The 21,677-nt window shown below is 39.1% G+C and overlaps 1 protein-coding gene across 2 annotated transcripts; it reads right to left on the bottom strand.

The window, feature by feature from the left end:
* Nucleotides 1-3,237: 3,237 nt before the first annotated feature.
* On the bottom strand, nucleotides 3,238-20,628 carry PM20D2 (peptidase M20 domain containing 2). 2 transcript variants are annotated; one of them, XM_043438973.1, is made up of 7 exons: nucleotides 19,669-20,628; nucleotides 17,432-17,580; nucleotides 12,911-13,095; nucleotides 11,413-11,567; nucleotides 8,914-9,049; nucleotides 7,826-7,933; nucleotides 3,238-7,587 (listed from the first exon to the last, which is right to left on the bottom strand). In XM_043438973.1, the coding sequence occupies exons 1-7, from the start codon at nucleotides 20,122-20,124 to the stop codon at nucleotides 7,448-7,450; spliced, it is 1,329 nt and encodes a 442-aa protein (XP_043294908.1). In that variant the 5' UTR covers nucleotides 20,125-20,628; the 3' UTR covers nucleotides 3,238-7,447. The 2 variants fall into 2 exon arrangements, with proteins under 2 accessions (XP_043294908.1, XP_043294909.1); XM_043438974.1 differs by having other exon boundaries at nucleotides 12,911-13,053; nucleotides 19,669-20,623.
* Between the last annotated feature and the right edge of the window lie 1,049 nt (nucleotides 20,629-21,677).

Below are 21,677 nucleotides of genomic sequence, written 5' to 3'. Positions count from 1 at the left end.
GCAACTAGTATCACTTCTCATCTTTTTTTCTACATAGTTCCGTATAGCTGCCACTGTATTTTATATACAAGTTGATACAGGTTCTTTTCCATGACATAGTATGACCATTTTCCTACTAAACCCTCCATTTTGCAGCCATTAAAATCATTCCATACTATGAGTGTACATGGCAATCTTTTCCTTAACACTGGATAAAAAAATAATACTGTGATGAATACTCTTAGGGAAATATTCTTGTCACACTCTAGACTTAATTTCCTCATATTAACAATGAATGTATAGAATGGTTGCTGATTTGAGATCAGTATTCTTATTATACTGAGTAAATAGTGTGCAGTGTAATTCCAAGTTCTCAGCTTTTTAAAACTTTAAAAATCACAAATGGAATTAAACTATACCTTGTTAATGTTAGTCACTCAAGTTATGGCCGACTCTCTGTGACTCTCTGTGACACCATAGCCTGCCAGGGCCCTCTGTCCATGAAATTCTCCAGGCAAGAATACTGGGGTGGGGGTAGCCATTCCCCTCTCCTGGGGATCTTCCCTATTCGGGGATCAAACCCAGGCCTCTTGTATTGCAGGCAGATTCTTACCATCTGAGCCAACCGGGGAAGCTCAGAACTATACCTTAGTGTTCAGTGGAACAGTAACCCACTCAAACTAGCTTAAGAACACAGGAATCACAGACATGAAGTAAATAAATGGCTGCCTGATGAGTACTGTAACGATTTCAGACAGCTTCTCTTTCTAGGCAGTTACCTTTCCTTTTTTTCAGTGTGATTTGCTTTATTCACTATAAAGACTGTCGTCTGCTCACACATGACATTCACCTCCAGATTCATTGACCTTAAAATCCCAGAGGTCATCATCCTCTAAATGATCTCACCTCAACTCTTACTTTCCAGGAGAGCTAATTCAAGTGTCTCTCCACCCTTATCAAAAGTCCATCTCAGTTTGTATAGGCCTTCTATTGAGCTAAAAGAGGGTGAGCTGGCCCTTCAGGAGATGTGAAAGGAATTAGAAACAAGAGCCAGACAGAATAAGCTTTTTCCTACTCAGCCTACCCTGCACTCAATAATAGCTGTCTGCAAATGAGGTCAGAACAAGGAGACTTCACAGTGTTAAAAACAAACAACCCACCCCCGCAAATAACCAAAACATCAGAAACTGGTTCAACATGAAGAACATGCTTCTGTACAGGCAGAAAAATGTATTTCTTTGGCAGTGGGAATGGATAAATCAAGGCCATATATTCAGTTCAGTTCAGTTCAGTCGCTCAATCGTGTCCAATTCTTTGCGACCCCATATATTAATAGGTAACAAATACAGTTATGACATATTGGGCTGAGGACAGAAAACAAGTTTTATTAGTCAAATTGTTCTTATCATCTTAGAATAAGAAATCTATGCTTTGTGAGTTAATTTCTAAAGTTTTGTAATTATTTCCCCTTGATTTTCTAAATTCTTTTGTTCCAAACTTGGATCAATGAAACAAGTGATATTTAGACCAGAACTTAAAAAGTGGCAGAGGGTAGGTGGGGTAATAGCAACATCAGAAGCTGGGAAACATGCGCTAAAATTTGATTGGAGAGACTCCTAGAGATAAGGGGCTTCCCAGGTTGACCCAGTGGTAGAGAACCTGCCTGCCACTGCAGGAAACATGAGAGATGTGGGTTCAATCTCGAGGTCGGAAGGATCCCCTGGAGGAGGGCATGGGAACCCACTCCAGTATTCTTGCCTGGGAAATCCCATGGACAGAGGAGCATGGTGGGCTACAGTCCATAGGATCACAAAGAGTTGGACATGACTGAGCACCATCATAAACATCTGAAACAGCTGAGGCTGCGATCTCTTTCTGGCCGGGATTTTCTATTACAAGCTCTTCTTACATACATATTTTTTACAAAAGAGCTTGTCTTAAAAACACACAACCCACCTGAGTGGGTTTTATGACTCTGGATGGATGGGCAGAAGCTAAAAGCTTTCTAGGACAATGGGAGGTATACCAAACAGTTGCTGTCGGTAACCGCTCCATCTTTGAGGAAACATTAGGCTGAACAATAACTGACTAGCCCCTCACCACTTTCAGAGATTAACGGACAACAGCTTAAAGTTTTGCTAAGATTTCAACTGCGCCTAAGTCTACTTCTTCACAGGTGACATCTTACTCCTCTATCAAGCTAAAAGCAAACGAGAATTCTTAAGAGTCCAGGGGAACTTAGATTCGCATCAAACTCATTGAAGCTTCTCATATACAACACATGATCCTCCTATGAGGAATGAGTCAGGTCTGATGATAAGGCTTGAAGTGATGGTTAATCCTGAATCCATATCATTCACAGGCAGCAACAATGCTTGGATCTAGGTTTGGTTATTCCTTAAATAAATTAAGCTCAAGTGGGAAAACATGAAGTTTTTGAACTGCTTTCCATTCTCTCGGGTCAAGCAAAAAGGTGTCAGGCATTAGCAACACAACTAATAGATAAAAGTTCAAACTCTCTCAAGGGCAATTCATTGTTTATTCCGTGGGGCAATGTCTACTTAGGTGTTTGAGCTAAACAACAATTTTGTCTATTGAAGACCTTGATTTGATATTTTTTTCTGTTTTGTATTTCTGAGGTTTATTTTTTTAAAGCGACTGGATGCTGTGATCCACTATACTAATCAAAGCTCATTTTACATTTTAATCATTGGGAAAAAAAGAACAGATTTGGACTCTATTTTGAAAGCCAGTTCAAACCAAAAAAAACATGGACACTTGTAATTTTTTTCATATGAGGCACTTATTCTCTATACATTGATAAGAATCTAAAAATCTGCTCTGTTGCATTTAAGCTATTACATGGTATGACTTTGTACTGAAGTTGAAAAAATTTTTTTAAGAAAATTCAATACTGTAATTATGTACCTACATCTCATCATATAACACTTGTCCTGGCATTTCTCAGCATCTGAGACTAGTAAAACACTCATTTTTAAACAAAAATAATTGTTCTTTTTAAATTCTCATATAAATAACATGACATAATAGTATAAAAGCAAAGCAAATCAACATCTGTAATACTGAATAGAGACTATAATATATACAGCAGAAACCAACACAACATTGTAAAGAAATTATCCTCTCCAAAAAATAAATTTTTAAAAAAGATTATGTCACAGTATATTTGGGTAATTGTGCTTTATATTCATATATTTTCAAAACTCCCTATATAGGTTGAAAAAACCACAACTGTTATTTGATAAATACATTTATTAACATTATAGATTTTTTCATACATACTTTAATATATGTATGCATTAAAATATTTTAAAAATGACTATGATCTGATGGTAGTAGAGACTGATTTTACTTGAAAATATTAACTTCATACATATCAAATGCACCATCCTTAACTATATAATTTGTTTGCAAAAGGCTTGCTGAAGTATAAACAAAAATAAAGAAGCAGTTTTTCATACCTTACACACTTATAAAGAGTTGCTAGCTAGCAGCAAGACAATTGACTTATTTTACAATGAAAATTTACTTTGATCTTTTGAAGGCTAGTACTACGTAGAACATTTTCCAGAAGACCAGAGATGCTTCAGATAAAAAGTAAGAAATATATAAAATACAACTATCTGAAAGGTTTTCTAAAAAGAACATATTATAAAATTAGACAATCATTCTTTAAGAAGACTTTTCATATCAATTTCTTCTATTCAAACAGACTGAGATGACTCAGGTATTTTAAAATATTTCAGAAACACTTCCTCAAAAATTTCCAAAACAGCAGCCTTCAGGTGTTCCTCAAACCCAGTGTTGCTTAAATGAAGCAAATCTTATGAGAAGTTACCACCAACCACAAGTTTTTGGGAGCATGAACTATATCTTACTCTTTACCTTACCCCCAGTGCTTAGAAGTAGGCTCTCCTTGACAAATGTTCACCGAACTCAACTGTTGAAAAGATCACTACAACTTACTAATAAATAAACAGTCCTCTGGAGGATTGTGGGAAACCAAAACACTTCCAGTTTATACAAGTATTCATGAACACATGAGAATGTTCTAATTTAACCTAAATGTCCCAGCCCTCATGAGTGTTACAGGAAGAAGCAATTAAAAGGGGAAAATTCCTGAATAATTCATAAAATATGAGTAGTTTTTAAAACTAATAGAATCTAAGAATTTTAAGAGGCTAGCTAAATATTAGCAACACTTAATCATTATATAGTATATAGCAACTTAGTAGTGAGTAGTACCACATAATCGTTTTATCCAGGTCCCATATTCAGTCAGGCCTGCTTTTAAAATTAAGCCACAAAAGAAAAAACATGTTCAATCTGTTATTAAATTTAACCCATTAATCTGGACTATATAATTTAGGTCTATTAATTTAAGAAAAATAGCCAAAAGTTGGTATTTGAGGAAAAGGCTTTCAGTTCAGCCTGTGAACAGTGAAAGTTCAAAAAGAAACAAAAAACCATGTAATAAACCCTTTTTCCATAAAAACCAAGATACTCAAGCAGGTCCACTTATGTCTCTAGTTTAGGTTAGAAGTTAATTCACTATTTTAAAAGTCAAATTATTTTAAACTTTATACTAACTTAGCTTGGCCTGTTTTTTCTTTCAAATGAGTCAGGTTTTAATGCACTTAAAGGAAATTAAGCATACAGAAAAGACAGCGGCTTCAAAGAACACATAATCAGGCAGAGGAGTAACATGCAATCACCGAATCTAAGAGACAGTCAAGTGTCCTGATTCAAACGGATTCTGGGAGAAAAAGCCAGTCGCCCCTTTTCTCAAATCAAGGCACAAAATTCCATTTTGAAAAAGTCTTATTCATGTGTCAACCTCCTAAAAATACTCATTTACATATATAGAGTATATGTATATACATATATATATAACCCTTTTTATCTAGAAGTGACACTGTTCTCCTGTAATTGAGTGGTTCTCCATTTATCCTCCAAATAATCTTTGGAGATTTAATCTAAAATGTGAGGCCCAATCAACACAATGATAATTTAAGCTAAGTATAAACATTTATGAAAATTTAGCACATTACAAACATACCATTGAAGTATGAGGATAAAGAAAGACCCTAGTTCCAAAAGGAAAAACTACCATTACAAAGAAGTGGGTTTCCCCACTGAAACTGTAAAGAATCCGCCTGCAATGCAGGAGACCTGGGTTTGATCCCTGGGTTGGGAAGATCCTCTGGAGAAGGGAATGCAACCCACTCCAGTATTCTTGCCTGGGAAATCCCATGGACAGAGGAGCCTGGTGGGCTATAGTCCATGTGCCGCAAAGAGTCTGTCACGACTGAGCAACTAATACCTTCACAAAGGAAGTAGTCTCCCCAATTCTAATTGCATAGTGAAGATTAGCTACAGTTGTTCCTCTGGACAGGAGATTTTGACTCAGCATTTATTTATGTATTTATTTACACGCTTTAATGTAATATGGCTCAGTTAACTCACTAGTAAATAAAAACGAAGAGGGGATTTTAAAAGTCTGAATTATAAAGAATAAAGTCTGAATTATACTAAATAACTTAACATAAAATGTCAGGGTGAGATCTGGGGGAAATGGAATTCTCCAGGCAAGAATACTGGAGTGGGTAGCCATTCCCTTCTCCAGGGGGTCTTCCGGACCCAGGGATCTACTTTAATTTTAAAAAATGAGACAGAGAATGTCATGGAGGATCGAGTTCTAAAAGCTGATACAGAGTAAGAAGAGTGGCTTGCACAGGGGACAGCCTGAAGGCTGGATACTAAAGGAAAGCAAACTTCAAAAGAGCCAGAACCCCCAGTGAGGACAGACCACTGACGCGTCATGGGCACTGCTAAGTCCCTTTCTCACTGTTTTCAATTCAGAGGCCTGAAGTTTTCTTCCAGGATAAGATCTGATTATATGATATAAGTCAAAGAGAGCCAGTTTTTATGTTATACAGGATGGACAGGCAAACTTTATCTCACAAAGGGGCGGACAGTAAATATCTTAGGTGTTGCAGGTCACACAATTTGCTGTCTGATGCTCTTTCTTCCTGCGCCCTTTAAAAAAGAACAGCTCATTTTCAGCACGCTAGCCATAAACAATCAGGCTGCTTGCCAAATCAGGCCAGTCTGCAGACGGCAGATACACAAGGAAAGCAATTCTTAAATACTAACTCTCCTCTCAAGCTCCCCTCTCTTTCTTTTAACTTTAAATAACTTCAGATAGAAGAGGAAATAGAGGTTTAAAAGACTATAAGGATACGGGATCAAATCTAACTTTCCAAATGAGAAGCGGAAGTCTCGGAGCACACAAGCTGACTCGCTTACAGCTGAGACCAAATGCTCACTTTGCTCTCTTTCCCCCTTCCATTTTTGGAATGCTTATGGCTCAAATTTGAGGACTCCCTTTAAAATAAAGACTCCTGGACCTTTACTATATTCACAGCTTAATATATTTGTTTTACTGGATACTTTTCACATTCTTTTATCATGATAAAGAAAGTCACACCAGGAAAAACTAATATAATACTTCTTAGTTTATACTAGCATGGGGCTTAAGGAGGCTTAGAATTCTGTCCCCTAAATTTAATAAACTACCGAGTTTACTCAGGCTGGACAGGCTAGCTTCTGAGGAGAAGCCTGAACAGGGCTGCTAGGTAGAGGGGACCAGTTCCATGACATTAACATTCAAGATAAGCAGACATCACTCCTCTCACCATATTCCTCTAGGACACATGGGGCCACCAAGCCAAAACCTTACAGGAAGAGCCTAATCCTATCCAGCTACCATTTTCCCTATTACAATAATACGGAATGAGAAATAGCACTTCAATGCCACTCCTCAGAGTAAGTTATATACAAAAAAGAACATTTGCATTTTCTTTCAAACGGTAACTTAAGCTCATTCTTTGCACCTGAGTTTCTAGTTATTTCCCACAGCATTTCTGATTAAAAGCCTACTTTTATTATCAATGAAGAGAGTCTCTAGACCAAAACAGATACAGATATTCCAAATGAATCTTCCATAAATTTAGAACGGGAATTTTTAAACAACTTTATAGAACAGTGTTACCAATACCAAAAATATCTTTCATGTGCCCATTATGAATATAAGGCCTGAAATCTCTTGGATCTTTTAAAATACACTCACACAACATATGGCTTTATAAAATATTATCACTGATAAACCATGTGTCATCCAGGTTGTTTATGAAATGCCAGCTCTGAAAGGTCACAATTTCATCAGCCACAGATTTGTGAAATTTTCACTCTAGATATGAGGTGAGGTAATATGTTTTTTCCACATCGTGTCCTCACTTTTCAGGTAAGAGGAATTTGACTCCTTTAAGACTGAAAAACAAGCCATGCCCTCCTCGCTCATTAAAGAAGATTACAGGAGAAAAATCATCACTTCTTCTGAATGATCTGTAAGTAGCTCCTAAACCCTCCTTTTATCCTACTGCATTTAAAACTCTTCTTCTTGAAGTTTCAATTTGAAGTCCTCTCTGATTCTTTCCAGCAACTCTGGTTTAAAAATAACATCCAGTGCAGTCATTGCCAGAGCTTTGGCTGTTCTCAAAGTGTAGAACTGAGCTTCCTGTGATCCTAAGCAGGAGAGAAGTTAAATAAGGGTAATTTCATATGTATTAAAACTAATTCAAAAAAAAACAAAAACCAATTCATTCATTTTCAGGTTAGCGCTCAATATCTAAATTGCCTCTCCAACTGACCAGCACAATATAGTATTTCCTGGGCTGTTCGGTAAAGAAGTGATAATGGGCTAAGCATGTAGAAAGGCAGCTACTACTACACAAGGAACACATCTCAGAACATCAGCTCTCACCTGCAGCTTCAGTGTACTGTTCTGTATGATTCAAGGCGTCAGATCCAATGTAAAAATACGGATGAATCCCGGGAACCACAAAAGAAACATTTCCAAAATCGGTAGATCCTTGGAAAGGTAAGACAAATCATGAATTTTTAATTGCTAGTCCAACGGAGCACGTGTATCTTAATACAGCTAATACACCTTATATACACCTGACCTGATTTACAAGCCCTTCCCTTCCAGGAATTCTCTGCCCTTCTGGGCCCACTCTCTCCCGACCGTCTGGCTTCCTCCACGACTCCCTCGCCAGTCACTTCTGTCGCCTGTCTCCTGAGCACTGGCGACCCCGAGGGCTTCATCTCTGGGTTACTCCTTCCTCTGTGTCTTCAATCACCTCTCATGTATTGACAACCCCTAACTCTCGACCTAGACAACTTTTGGAATAGGTTACTGGACAGCTTTCCTTAAAAGTCCTGTGAAAACCTCAAATTTAACAAATGAATAATTTATACCAACCCACCCTATTTCAGCCTGCTCTTTCCCTTGAACTCTTATCTCGCTGAATGACATCCACACCCTGTTTTTACCTCCAAGTCTCCCAGTCTACTCATCAACATCTACTGTATTTTAGGAGATACATTTCTAACATGGAAACATATTAGCAATAATCCTCTTAAAAGGAGAAAAAATCTAAAATAACCTGATATACTTACGAGTGTTTAAATTCTAACAGTTGTTTGTTATTTCTCAGAAACTGAAAATGTCCCCATGTAACCAAGTCCTCAGTAACCTGCTTACTGATAACTGAGAAGTAGCTTACTTAAAAATTAGAACTAAGCAAATTTAAACACTGGAAACACTTAGAATATAAAGCCAAGAGTAGGTTGGCTGTTTCTAAAAGCAAATCTGTTCCCATGACATTCTACATTCACTGAGGAGTTCTTTAATGTCTTTCTCCTAACCATTAAGTTTGTAAAAAAGTGTCATTAAAAAGCATAAGCAATACTTCTCCCAACCTCCAAAGCTGTTAGGCAAAACCATTTAACCTTGGATAGTACTTCCCTTCCTCAAACAGCATGGCATGTTTGAAAGAACTTAATTACCTGAAGGGCCACTGAACATGGCATCTTCTGAAATGAAGTCTATTCCTAGCTTTTTTCCGTTTTCCACATAAGCTTTCCACAGACTCTTATTGGGAAGAACATTGTAATAATCATGTGCTCCACCGTCAATTTCCACCTAATAAAAATTATAACACAAATTTAAAATTAAGAAACTTGAACTCACGATCTAATTTTCAAACCAGCACTGGTTCTCTAGCAGAAATTAGTTTTAAAAGGAGGCACCTACCCTTCAGGATATAAACCCTCAAACCTTTACTTTAAAAAAAACACATTTTTCTCTAACAAGAGTTCCCAGGACCCTAACTCCTTTATGCTATCCATGCGCCAAAGCACACAAGGTCGCCGAGCTCTACCAACCAGTAAGTCTCATGTTCAGTCCCCTAAACCAGGAGCGGGGGCGGCCAGGAATCTCCACTTTAACTGGTACCCCAAGTACTGCTGATGCAGGCGGTCGCAACGCCACGTAAGAAGCACTGCTCTAGGCTAGAGCCCCTAAAAGACAAATCAAGATTCACTGATTTTCAGTATACAGACTGACCCTGACACCACCACCTCGTCTGAAAGGTATAACGCACTTTAAGAGAAAGACAGAAGATCCAGAGTGTGGCGGGGTTGACTATGGTCCTCATTTATTAATTTCAGTGCATTAAGATGCAGAAGCAGTTTACATGTGCCCAGCTAAGAGGATTTACAGATTTAGATTTGATTAAATAAAAAACGGGCCATATTCCCACAAACTAAAGATAGTTCCAATAACATTAGCAAAAACCAATTATAAAATGGCAGAGATAATAATTATTCTACTCTTAGCAACATCTAAGTTAGAAACAATGAAAATCTAAACATACTAACTCTTACAGCTGTGTCTGACTCTCTGCGACTCCAAGGAATTCTCCAGGCCAGAATACTAGAGTGGGTAGCTGTTCCCTTCTCCAGGGGATCTTCCCAACCCAGGGACTGAACCCAGGTCTCCCGCATTGCAGGTGGATTCTTTATGAGCTGAGCTACCAGGGAAGCCCAACAGATACTATAAGTCAGCCAAAACATAAAAATTATTAAAAGACTATTTAAATATAAGAGGAGATAAGCAATCTAGCTGATAAGATATTTAAAGTAATAATCATAAAGATGTTCAAAGAACTCACGAGAAGAATGGATGAATCGAATGAGAAGTTTTAAACAAAGAGTTGGAAAATATAAAAAATAACTACACAGAGCTAAAGAATACAGTAACTGGAAGAAGAAATACACTAGAAGAAATCAACAGGAGATTAAATGATACCAAGTAATAGATGAGCAAAGTAGTGATAATCACTCAAGCCGAGAAGAAAAAAGGAAAACGAATTTAAAAAAATGAAGACAGTTTAAGAGCCCTTTGGGACAACAAGAGTATTAACATTTGTATTATAGGGATCCCAAAAGGAGAAGAGAGAGAGAAAGCAGCAGAGATCACACTTGAAGACATACCAGCTAAAAACTTCCCTAATCTGGGAAAGTAAACAGACGTCTAGTCCAGGAAACACAGAGAGAGAATACCAAACAGATTCAACCCAAAAAGGACCATGCTGTCATTAAACAGCAAAAATGAAAGATGAAGACAGAATATAAGGAGCAAAAGAGAAAAGCAACACGTTACCTACAAGGAAATTCCCACAAGGCTATCAGCTGACTTTCCAGCAGAAACTCAGCAGGCCAGAGGGAGCAGCACGATATACTTAAAGCGATGGAAGGGAAAACCTACAACCAAGAATACTCTTCCTGACAAAGCTTTCATTCAGATTTGAAGCAGAGATCACAAGTTTTACAGACAAGCAGAAGCTAAGAGTTCAGTATCACAGAGCCCCGACTTTCTAAGAAATGTCTAAAGGACTGTTTAAGCCAAAAAAAAAAAAAAAAGGCCATGACTAAAAATATGAAAATTACAAAAGGAAAAATCTCATTGTCAAGGGTAGATACATGGTAAAAGTAGAAGATCAACCACTTTAAAGCGAGTAGGGAGGTTAAAAGACAAAAGTAGCAGAATCATCTGTAACTATAGTAAGGAGTTAAGGGACACACAAAAGAAAAGGGTGGAAATTATGATGTCAAAAGCAGTAACCGTGACGGGAGGAGTAGAAACAAAAGACAGGTTTGGCTGATTTTGCCGTCAAGTTGCCTTCAGAGAGGCTATATAGAGCAATTCTAAAAGCATAACTGCCAATAAGAAAAAAGATAGCTTGCAGAAAGGCAGGGATTCTAGCTTAGCAATACCAGTTCTTCTGAGTCCTGTGTGATAAGGCCACTGTGGTCTTCCCTATGCGAACACCGCGTAAAATAAATAGGAATGAAAGACTTTCAAATCAACTGATTTTTGCATACTCAAGACACTGCCAAACGAAAGAAAGGCAAAATTAGGTTCTAATGCAACTTAATATAAACAGTCCCAGCCCACATATGTGCTTCTGGTCATAACTTAGATTAACTCTTAAACGTTCTTACTGTGCACCCAGTGGCCAAAGCTGCAGCTCTGAAGCAATCTTCTGCCTTTTTGGTCAAAACTGGAAGCTCTTTCATTGAGGGTGCACGGAAGTAATAGATTAACTCAGAATAAGAGGGAATGATATTGGGTTTTACACCACCATTTTTTATTATACCTATAAAAAGAACCAAATTACTGGAATTGAACTTGGAGCTTGGAGACCATTCCTTTAGTTTAAATACAGCCATAAAGTTTTTCAGCCAAAACATATATACAGAAAAATAGTTTAAACTTAGTACCTTCACATATATACCAATCAAAGATTCTGATGTTACACAACAAGTTTCTATGCATAGTGTGACATTTTCTGGCTAACAGGAAAAATAAAATAACTGTCTGTATGTACTTTAGCCTGAGGAATTTACATGATGTTAATAAATTATGATTCTTGACTAAAAAGAAACTGTCAGAAATTTTTATGAGTATTGTTAGCCTTCCGGAAGAGACTTTTATTTCAGGGGGCTTTCTTACAGTTGTATATTTTGTTAAACTTTTGACATAAGGAAAAACCCCAACGGTATGAGGTTCTATAATTACCCTCATATCTTAGGAATCCCATTTTAAATGGCATTTGGCTCTGGGAAAATATTTGAAGCTATTTTTATGTCAGTAAGAAACCAATACAAATCAAAGATCACAAAATATACTCTCAACTGTCAAAACAAATGCATTTATTTGGAACTACACTGGGAAGGAAGATGTATCCATTCAAAATAATAACTAAAATAAATAAGTAAAGCCTAATATTTTATGACCTGATTTTTTTAAAAAGTATTTTTACATATTCATGTTTGGTCCTTTTAAAGAAACTAAAGTAGAAAATTGGTAAAAGTGCAGTTACTAATTTCAGAGTACAGCAAAAGCGGGTAAAGAACAGATGTGAAGTATAATAATTTCCCAAAGCATGAGGAAATAAACTAAAAAATAAACCTGCAACTTCAAGACAGTACTTTATTACTGTACTTACATTACGGTGCTACACATAATTTTTAATTATGCATAATACTTTTACTTAGGGTTAACAGCACTTGAGTATATAAAACCAGTAACCATCACTTTTTTTAAAATGAGAAAACAATGAAATTTTGTTATCAAGAAACAGGGTAACTGGGAAATCAAGTTCTAACTTTCAAATACCAACAGAAAGAACAGAGATCCTTACATAAAAACATCAGTTTTAATACTCAAAATGACCATTCTATTTATGTACAAATAATCTTAGCCACATGTAAACAAACATCTACTATCCTGCCCCAGGAATTTCTGAAAATGTTAAAATTTTTTTTGAGTATTCATAGAGTACGTAAAATGTTCCCAAACGTTTTTTTTACATTTTAAAAAATTTATGTATTTATTTTAAACCCAATTTTTTTTTTCATCAAAGAGTCTATTAAAGAATTGTATTGCACTCGACTATATTAAACGCCAGCTATTACCCAAAGTATCTGACATTTGTACCATGAACTCTCCAGGCGGGCTTCAGCTGCTGTCTTAACACGGACAGATTGTTGTAAGCGAGGACGGCAGCATCCAATGCATTCAGCCCTTCCCAGGGATAAGCGGCGGCGTGAGACGCCTTACCGTAGTACTTCACAGTCACACTAGGAGACAGAACATCATCAGGAATGACTTTTTCTGTATCACTAAACAAAGAAAATCCAATTATTATTCAAAATTAATTCACACGGCCAGAATTTTTATTTGCAAATTATTTGTAGCAATAATGTAGCAATTTACATATCCTAGTTCTAGTTTATATGTAATCCAGGAACTAACACAAAGAAGGCAGTCCAAAAAAGAATTTTGCTCAACCTCCTCTTCAAATTAAACCTGTACACCATTAAATTTAAATAAACAACCCAATACTGTATTAAGTGCTGGTATTACAAAAGAGATGGTTCCTGTCTTCTACGCTGTATGGTGACAGTTCTGTATCAAAGGTCTGCAGAAACTCAGATAATTCTGTCTCATGGGCGGGGAAAGGTCAAGGAGAGACACAAAGGAGGTCACATTTGTTTGTGTGTGTGCGTGTGTGTGTGTGTGTGTGTGTGTGTTTATTTATTTATTTTTTGGCAGAGCCACCCAGCTTGTGGATTTTTAGCTCTCTGAGTAGGGATCAAATTCTGTGCCCTCAGCAGAGAGTGCACAGTTCTAACCAGTGGACTGCCAGAGACTTCCCAGGATGTAATATTTGAAATGGGTTAAGAAAACCTCTAAAAATCCAATTAAACTCACAGTTTTATAAAATACTCTTGCTTTAAGTCAGCTGTTCCTGACCAATACTTTATTAATGTTCCAGAATACCCACATCACTAATGCCTTAACATTTTATACATTGTTTTCCCATTTTCAAATAGTTCTCGCCCTAGTCTAACTACTCAGATACAATAAAAAACAAATTTCAAGGGATTGGATCTGATACACAGAATGCCTGAAGAACTATGGACGGAGGCTTGTGACACTGTATAGGAGGCAGGGATCAAGACCATCCCCAAGGAAAAGAAATGCAAAAAGGCAAAACAGTTGTCTGAGGAGGCCTTACAAATAGCTGTGAATAGAAGAGAAGCAAAAGGCAAAGGAGAAAAGGAAAGATATTCCCATCTGAATGCAGAGTTCCAAAGAACAGCAACGAGAGATAAGAAAGCCTTTTTCAGTGATCAATACAAAGAAATAGAGGAAAACAACAGAATGGGAAAGACTAGAGATCTCTTCAAGAAAATTAGAGATACCAGGGGAAGATATCATGCAAAGCTGGGCACAAGAAAGGACAGAAATGGTATGGACCTAACAGAAGCAGAAGATATTAAGAAGAGGTGGCAAGCCTACACAGAAGAACTATACAAAAAAGACCTTCACGACCCAGATAATCACAATGGTGTGATCACCAACCTAGAGCCAGATATCCTAGAATGCGAAGTCAAGTGGGCCTTAGGAAGCATCACTACGAACAAAACTAGTGGAGATGATAGAATTCCAGTTGAGCTATTCCAAATCCTAAAGGATGATGCTGTCAAAGTGCTGCACTCAATATGCCAGCAAATTTGGAAAACTCAGCAGTGGCCACAGGACTGGAAAAGGTCAGTTTTCATTCCAATCCCAAAGAAAGGCAATGCCAAAGAATGCTCAGACAACTGCACAATTGTACTCATCTCACACGCTAGTAAAGTAATGCTCAAAATTCTCCAAGCCAGGCTTCAACAGTACGTGAACCGAGAACTTCCATATGTTCAAGCTGGTTTTAGAAAAGGCAGAGGGGAGGGGGGATCGGGATGGGGAATACATGTAAATCCATGGCTGATTCATGTCAATGTATGGCAAAAACCACTACAATATTGTAAAGTAATTAGCCTCCAAAGAATAAAAATAAGTGGGAAAAAAAAAACCAACATTAAGAATGAGGCAAACAATACTACAAATAAAAAAAAAGAAAAGAAAAGGCAGAGGAACCAGAGATCAAATTGCCAACATCCACTGGATCATCGAAAAAGCAAGAGAGTTTCAGAAAAATATCTACTTCTGCTTTATTGACTATGCCAAAGCCTTTGACTGTATGGATCACAAAAAACTCTGGAAAATTCTTAAAGAGATGGGAATACCAGACCACCTGACCTGCCTTTTGAGAAACCTGTATGCAGGACAGGAAGCAATAGTTAGAACTGGACATGGAACAACAGACTGGTTCCAAATAGGAAAAAGAGTACGTCAAGGCTGTATATTATCACCCTGCTTATTTAACTTATATGCAGAGTACATTATGAGAAACGCTGGGCTGGATGAAGCACAAGCTGGAATCAAGGTTGCTGGGAGAAATATCAATAACCTCAGATATGCAGATGACACCACCCTTCTGGCAGAAAGTGAGGAAGAACTAATGAGCCTCTTGATGAAAGTGAAAGAGGAGAGTGAAAAAGTTGGTTTAAAGCTCAGCATTCAGAAAACAGGATCATGGCATCCAGTCCCATCACTTCATGGCAAATAGATGGGGAAACAGTAGCAACAGTGACAGACTTCATTTTCTTGGGCTCCAAAATCACTGCAGATGGTGATTGCAGCCATGAAATTAAAAGATGCTTACTCCTTAGAAGAAAAATTATGACCAAACTAGACAGCATATTATAAAGCAGAGACATTACTTTGCCAACAAACGTCCGTCTAGTCAAAGCTGTGGTTTTTCCAGTAGTCATGTGTGGATGTGAGAGTTGGACTATAAAGAAAGCTGGGCACCAAAGAAGTGATGCTTTTGAACTGTGGTGTTGGAGAAGACTCTTGAAGAGTCCCTTGGACTGCAAGGATATCCAACCAGTTCATCCTAAAGGAAATCAGTCCTGAATATTCATTAGAAGGACTGATGCTGAAGCTGAAACTCCAATATTTTGGCCACCTGATGCGAAGAACTGACTCATTTGAAAAGACCCTGATGCTGGGAAAGACTGAAGGCGGGAGGAGAAGGGGACGACAGAGGATGAGATGGCTGGATGGCATCATTAACTCAATGGACATAAGTTTGAGTAAACTCCGGGAGTTGGTGATGGACAGGAAGGCCTGGTGTGCTGCAGTCCACGGGGTCGCAAAGAGTTTGACAGGACTGAGCGACTGAACTGAACTGAACTGAAGGTTTAGAGAAAGGACTGAATATTAAATCGTTATTTACAAAGATGATTTGCTTAGATAATACTTTTTAAGACTGAATAATAATACCCACGTGTAAATTAATAAAAAGTCACTTAGATATTTTTTTAATGAGTAGATTCAGGAGGCTCATGACATTTCTTTACTGATTCCAAACATTCAATTAGCAAAACAAAAACAAGTAAAAGCATTCAAGTAAAATACATTTAAAAAATTTTAGGATACTCTTTATTTCTTCAATATATATCTTATCACCCTCACCCAGAAACTGGAATTTTAACAAAACTGGTGATAAACATTATAAAATGGAAAAGGATGTCCTTTATGAAAAGGATTCTAGCACTATTTTTTCTAGGATTCAAATCTATGTACAATTAAAGCACAATAAACTACAGGAAAAGAAATGTTAATGCTTGTTTTGTATTAGTATTAGTATTTTAGGCTTAAAAACATTCAAAAAGTGATATGGAATGGTATTCAAGACATACTGTTTAATTTAAAAAGCAAGAGCAAGATCAACAATATATTTAGAAGAATATTTTTGGGGGGAATCCTCCTTTAAAATTTACTTTATACAAGTACCTATTTTATGGCTATAAATACACCCTAAATGTTCTGGAAGAATATATATCTCCAGAAAAGGACTGGATGTGGGGAAGGTGAGTAATGGGGACACAGTGCTTTATTTATTGTTACAGATTTTTAGCATAAATAGATGAGTAATTTTTTTAAATTTAATTTTTGTTCTCATTCTTTTTTCCACCTTAAAAGATGGCCAATGAAAATCTAAGAAGCCAGATACTAAGAAAAGGCCTGAGGCCAAAAGGGCTGACTTCAGGATCAAGGCCAGTAAACCTACCTAACCCTAAATCCTAGAAGGCTAATGGACTGGGACGCCTGCCTGCAGCCACTGGCCCCTTCTAGCCAGAGACATTGGCAGAGATTTCCAATCTCTAAGGTTTTCCAGAGGTGTACTGCTATACATCTTCCCTGAAACCAACGATGGAAGATTCCTCCTCCTGTCACAACACCAATTCCTGGTGATAAGGCCAAAGACACCAGGACAGTTAAAATACTCACCCTCTGAAAACAAGGGATGCAGAGAGAGGCGGGATAACTGAACTATCACTAGCAGGGACAGCCTGGTCCCTCTATTCCTCTCTAGCTACTGCAGAGAATGGAGGGTTTTCCTGAAGCACCTGAGCAGTGGCTCCTTGGAACCAGGCTACTAACTGACCATTAACTATTACGGTTGAAACGTCTGATGTAAAAATTTAAACCACTTCAATGATGCACCCTGGTACAAAAATAAGTGAATAATAAGAAGTCTCTTTCAACTTGATTACTCACTCATGTTCAGCAACGTCAGGTAGATAAGCGGCATTCTCTTGAGATGGATGGGCCATAAAAACAACATCAAGATTTTTGAAAGCCCCGGCTTCAATTAAATCAATTTTGCCACCACCATCTTCTTCTGCAGGGGTTCCCAGGACAATCACCTAGAAAGAAATACCTGTGTCAGAGGGACAAAAATTCCTAGTAGGAAATGTCAGTCAGATTTCCTTGCATATATATTCACAATCTATATCAAACTATGAAGAGAGATTTTGTTCTCTGACTCTTAAATAATGCAGTGGGCGTAAATCTATGGTGCTAAATTAATCACAAACTTGCAGTTGACATTATTATACCAATTTATTGCAAAGTATGTACTAAAACCTCTACAGGAAATTTTTCCCAATCTTCTAATGCAATTTTATATAACTAATGTCAAAGATGAAAAAAGATAAGTACTACATACTAAGTCCCTCAAAATTATTTAGGACTGATTTCTTAAAGCTTTTATTTAATGTATATGTATATAATGATTCATAATCACTTTACTGGTAAGGAACTTTCTAGTTACTCACTAGTTATCCTCACAACAACCCTGTGAGGTAGGTAAGAGACCCTGTCATCATTTTAAGAAAGGTGGTTTGGAGGCAGGGAGTGAAGTGTCTTGCCCCAGGTCACAGAGCAAGTCTTCAGGCAGAGCTGGGATGAGATATTTTGACCTTCAGGCCTGAACTTTGTTTCTTTACTAAACTACCTCTTTAAAAGGTCTTAACACATTAATCCTTTATGAAAAGTATTAAATAAATCTTAATACCACGGTTAGAGACGGCCAACTGTTACACAAACTTACTAATTCGATTCCACCAGCTCAACCAGGCAGATTTATTGGTCACCAAACACCTAATTAAACAAAAGAGAACTTTACAGAATAAACATTTTACTTCGATATTTAAACTTTAACTTCTTCAAACAATTTTTAAAAGTAAAGAAAAATTATCTATAAACAACTAATACACTTTCAAGGTCATGTGTAAGAACACAATGAAAAAAGCTGGAAAAAGTCTTGGCTTGCAAAGAGAATCAACATAAACTCCGTTTTCAGGTAAGATAGATAACCTTCTAATTCTGAGTATTACGGTTCAAAATCAGAAGTGTGTATATTTCCAGGCATTCAAACTCTTATATTAAGCTGCTTTTTACTCTTAACCTTTGACTCAAGAAATCTGATGACTTTTCAGGTTAAATCTTGCTGACTTCTCTGAACCTTTCATAAACCTGGTTTAAAGTTAAAACCTCTCCAGGGTTTCACGCAAAAGCAAAGGACACCTCCTCCCCCAAACAAAACAAAATCCTAGCCAGATGAAAAACAAAGGCCCAGTCAGAGGCAGAAAAGAGAAGGCAGCTAAACAGAAAAAGCCACAAAAGATGGAACTGTTAGAATAAAACAGAAAGGTTACTGACGCTGGGGAAAAAATGGGCTAAAGAATATGAAATATAACACTAGTCTTCCCCTTAACCGGAATGGTGTTGACTGCATCTTAGCTCACAAAATGAAGAATATACCATCTGGAAAAACAGAGTAACACAAGATTAAACTTGCCTTATGGCTAACATAAACAACATTTCCCTGTTTAATTTCGAGTTAATTTCTTTAAATCGCGAAATAAACCATAAAACTTAAGGATCAACTCATCTATGTTCTTAATGGTCACTCTCCTCCCATTTTCTGTATACTTCCAGAGGTTTTGTAGTTCTAACGGGTGAACATTTCCTATCCAAACTCCAATGATTCGAATCACAACAGCTTCTAGAACTGCCACAAACAAAAAAATTTTTTGGAGTCTAACAAAGAGGGTCTGCAGGTTTCCCTACAATAACTACTTCCTTCTAGAGATTGCACAACCTTGTCAGCCAATTGCGATTGCCCGTTACCAAAAATAAGCCATCACGAAAACCAGGCTTGGTTCTAAGGTTCTTTCCTAAGGGAGAACGTCGACTCAATTGTTTACAACTACACAGGAGAGAAAAAGCAAAAATCTGTAAAATGTCGCTAGGTCGGCAACTCATGAACTACTGATTTTGATCCAGGGGTTCTGCCCACTCTAGCAAAGGCCAGGACATGGAGCGCGGTCTCCGACACCTGCCCCGGGGTGGGAAGGGACTGATGCGCACGGGAAGCGCCGGCTGCCGCCCTTCTCCCGTAGGTCCGGACTGGGCGGGCAAAGGCAGCCCACTCCCGGGTCCCACCTCACCTTCACCGGCAGAGGCAGCCCGGCGAGGCTCTCCAGGGCTCCCTTCACGCCCAGGGCGGCCGCCGCCCCGACCTCGGCGATCAGGTTGTGGCCGCAGGCGTGCCCGATGCCGGGCAGCGCGTCGTACTCGCAGAGAAAGCCCAGGTGCAGCGGGCGCGGCGCCGCCCAGCCCCCCGACGACCCCCACTCGGCGCGGAAGGCCGTGGCCAGCTGGTAGTGCGGCTGCACCGCCCACGACCCGGCCGGGGTCTCGCTCTGGAAGAAGCGCGTCAGCACGCCGTGGGCCTGATGCTCTTCGTAGGCCAGCTCGGGCTCGCTCCAGATGGCGCGGCTCAGGGCCCCCAGGCGCTCGGCCGCCGCGTCGATGCACTCCGCAGCGCGCAGCTTCAGCAGCTCCAGATCGGAGACGCTGGCGCAGGCGCCCCCTTCCACCGGCCGCTCCTCTCCGGGTCGCATCGTGCCCACAGCCGGTGACCGGTCAGCAGTTCCCTCCCTGGACCGCTGGCTAGCTCCCTCCCGGCGGCCCACCGAGCCTGCGTACCCGCCCGGCGTCCGCGGAGGTCGTCGCTACCGCTCCCGGGAGGCCGGCCCCCGAGTCCCCCGGCCCCGCCTCCAGAGCCTCGCCCGCAACGTGCTCCGCCCCTTCTGCAGCCCGCAGGTGCTCCGCCCCCGGTCGGCGGGGGGTCGCGGGGAAAAACCCGGTTCCGGCGACCCTCGGTCCTCGTGGCTGGCCTGACGGGGGATCTTTGCTCTAAGGGCATCATTCCTTGCCCGTCGTTGCTTCTGTCCCACAGAAGCAGAATGGGAACGGCTAATAGGTATCAGAGCAGGCCAAGTGAACATTTGTTGTTTATAGTCGATAAGTCGTGTCCGATTCTTTGCCACCCTGTCGACTGTAGCCCGCCAGGCTCCTCTGTCCATGAGATTTCCCAGGCAGGAATGCTGGAGTAGGTTGCCATTTCCTTCTGCAGGGGGTCTGGCCGACCCAGGGGTTGAAACGCAACCCTCCCCCCGCCCCCCGCCTCAGCCCCGCCGCCTGCTGCTTTGCAGGTGGATTCTTCATCGCTGAACCAGCCAGGGGGTCAAGTGCAACACAGTCCGCCTGAAAAACCAGCTCTCTCTAAAACAGGAATAAGCCACTCTGTTTCTAGAATAGTAATACAAATTTATACAAGGTTTTTAGTTCATAAAACTGGGTGCCGATATAAACGGTTTGCAAAGAACCCCGGTCTATAGACTACGAACTTCACTCTTCGGTTCGCCCCCACTTTCTCCTCCTTGAGGTTCCTGAGTAATAGAAAAGCTGAAACTACTGTATATGGCTTATTTCTCATTAGAATCAGAACTTACTAACGACTGGAACAGCGCCTGGAATGCAATAAGCACTAGGTATGTATTCCCTTTATAGTCTATTTGAGTAGAGTAGAATTAGAATTAAGAATTTAAAATGAGGTTTTGTGGTTTTCTTTTTTAAGCGCAAAACAAAGTTAATTAAAAGATATTTGGTTATATATACTCATACTACTTTGTTGATTTGACTTTTTTTTAATAGTAACAGCGTTGAGAGAGAGCATATTTTCTGTTTTCGTTTACAATTTTGAGGCTGAACTCAAGTAACATGAGGTGTCTAGTTGGTGTCCACATTATAACTCGGTTTTAGATTACCCAATGAAGAAATTCAAGATGCTCCAGAGTGAAGCACAAAGTCTGAAAAACTGTTGTTGATGATATAACTATTAATAGCACGGTAGAGATTTATAATCTAAGGTGTTCCACATAGTAAAAGCTTCCATCAGCATTTCAGACCCTGTCACCTCTTTCCTTAATTTGTCACAACTAGGTTAAATCAGACAGAATATATTCACATAATAAGACAAGTATATTAAAAAAAATTTTTTTGGTATGAATCATTTTTAAAGTCTTCATTGAATTGCTACAGTATTGCTTCTGTTTTATGTGGGATGTTAGCTCCCCAACCAGGGATTGAACCTGCACCCCCTTCATTGGAC

The sequence above is a fragment of the Cervus canadensis genome, chromosome 20 (assembly GCF_019320065.1).
Source record: "Cervus canadensis isolate Bull #8, Minnesota chromosome 20, ASM1932006v1, whole genome shotgun sequence".
Classification (NCBI taxonomy): Eukaryota; Metazoa; Chordata; class Mammalia; order Artiodactyla; family Cervidae; genus Cervus; species Cervus canadensis.
The sequence above is the reverse complement of the archived record's forward strand: the minus strand, read 5'-3'. Positions and strand labels throughout refer to the sequence as shown.

What these genes read in the sequence shown, in the direction of transcription:
- PM20D2 (XM_043438973.1), bottom strand. Translation starts at nt 20,124, where the DNA reads ATGCGACCCGGAGAGGAGCGGCCGGTGGAAGGGGGCGCCTGCGCCAGC. An exon ending in GGCTGCCTCTGCCGGTGAAG is followed by an intron (nt 17,581 to 19,668) that starts GTGAGGTGGGAC and finishes ATTTCTTTCTAG; the next exon opens with GTGATTGTCCTGGGAACCCC. An exon ending in ACAGTACACTGAAGCTGCAG is followed by an intron (nt 7,588 to 7,825) that starts GTGAGAGCTGAT and finishes TCTCCTGCTTAG; the next exon opens with GATCACAGGAAGCTCAGTTC.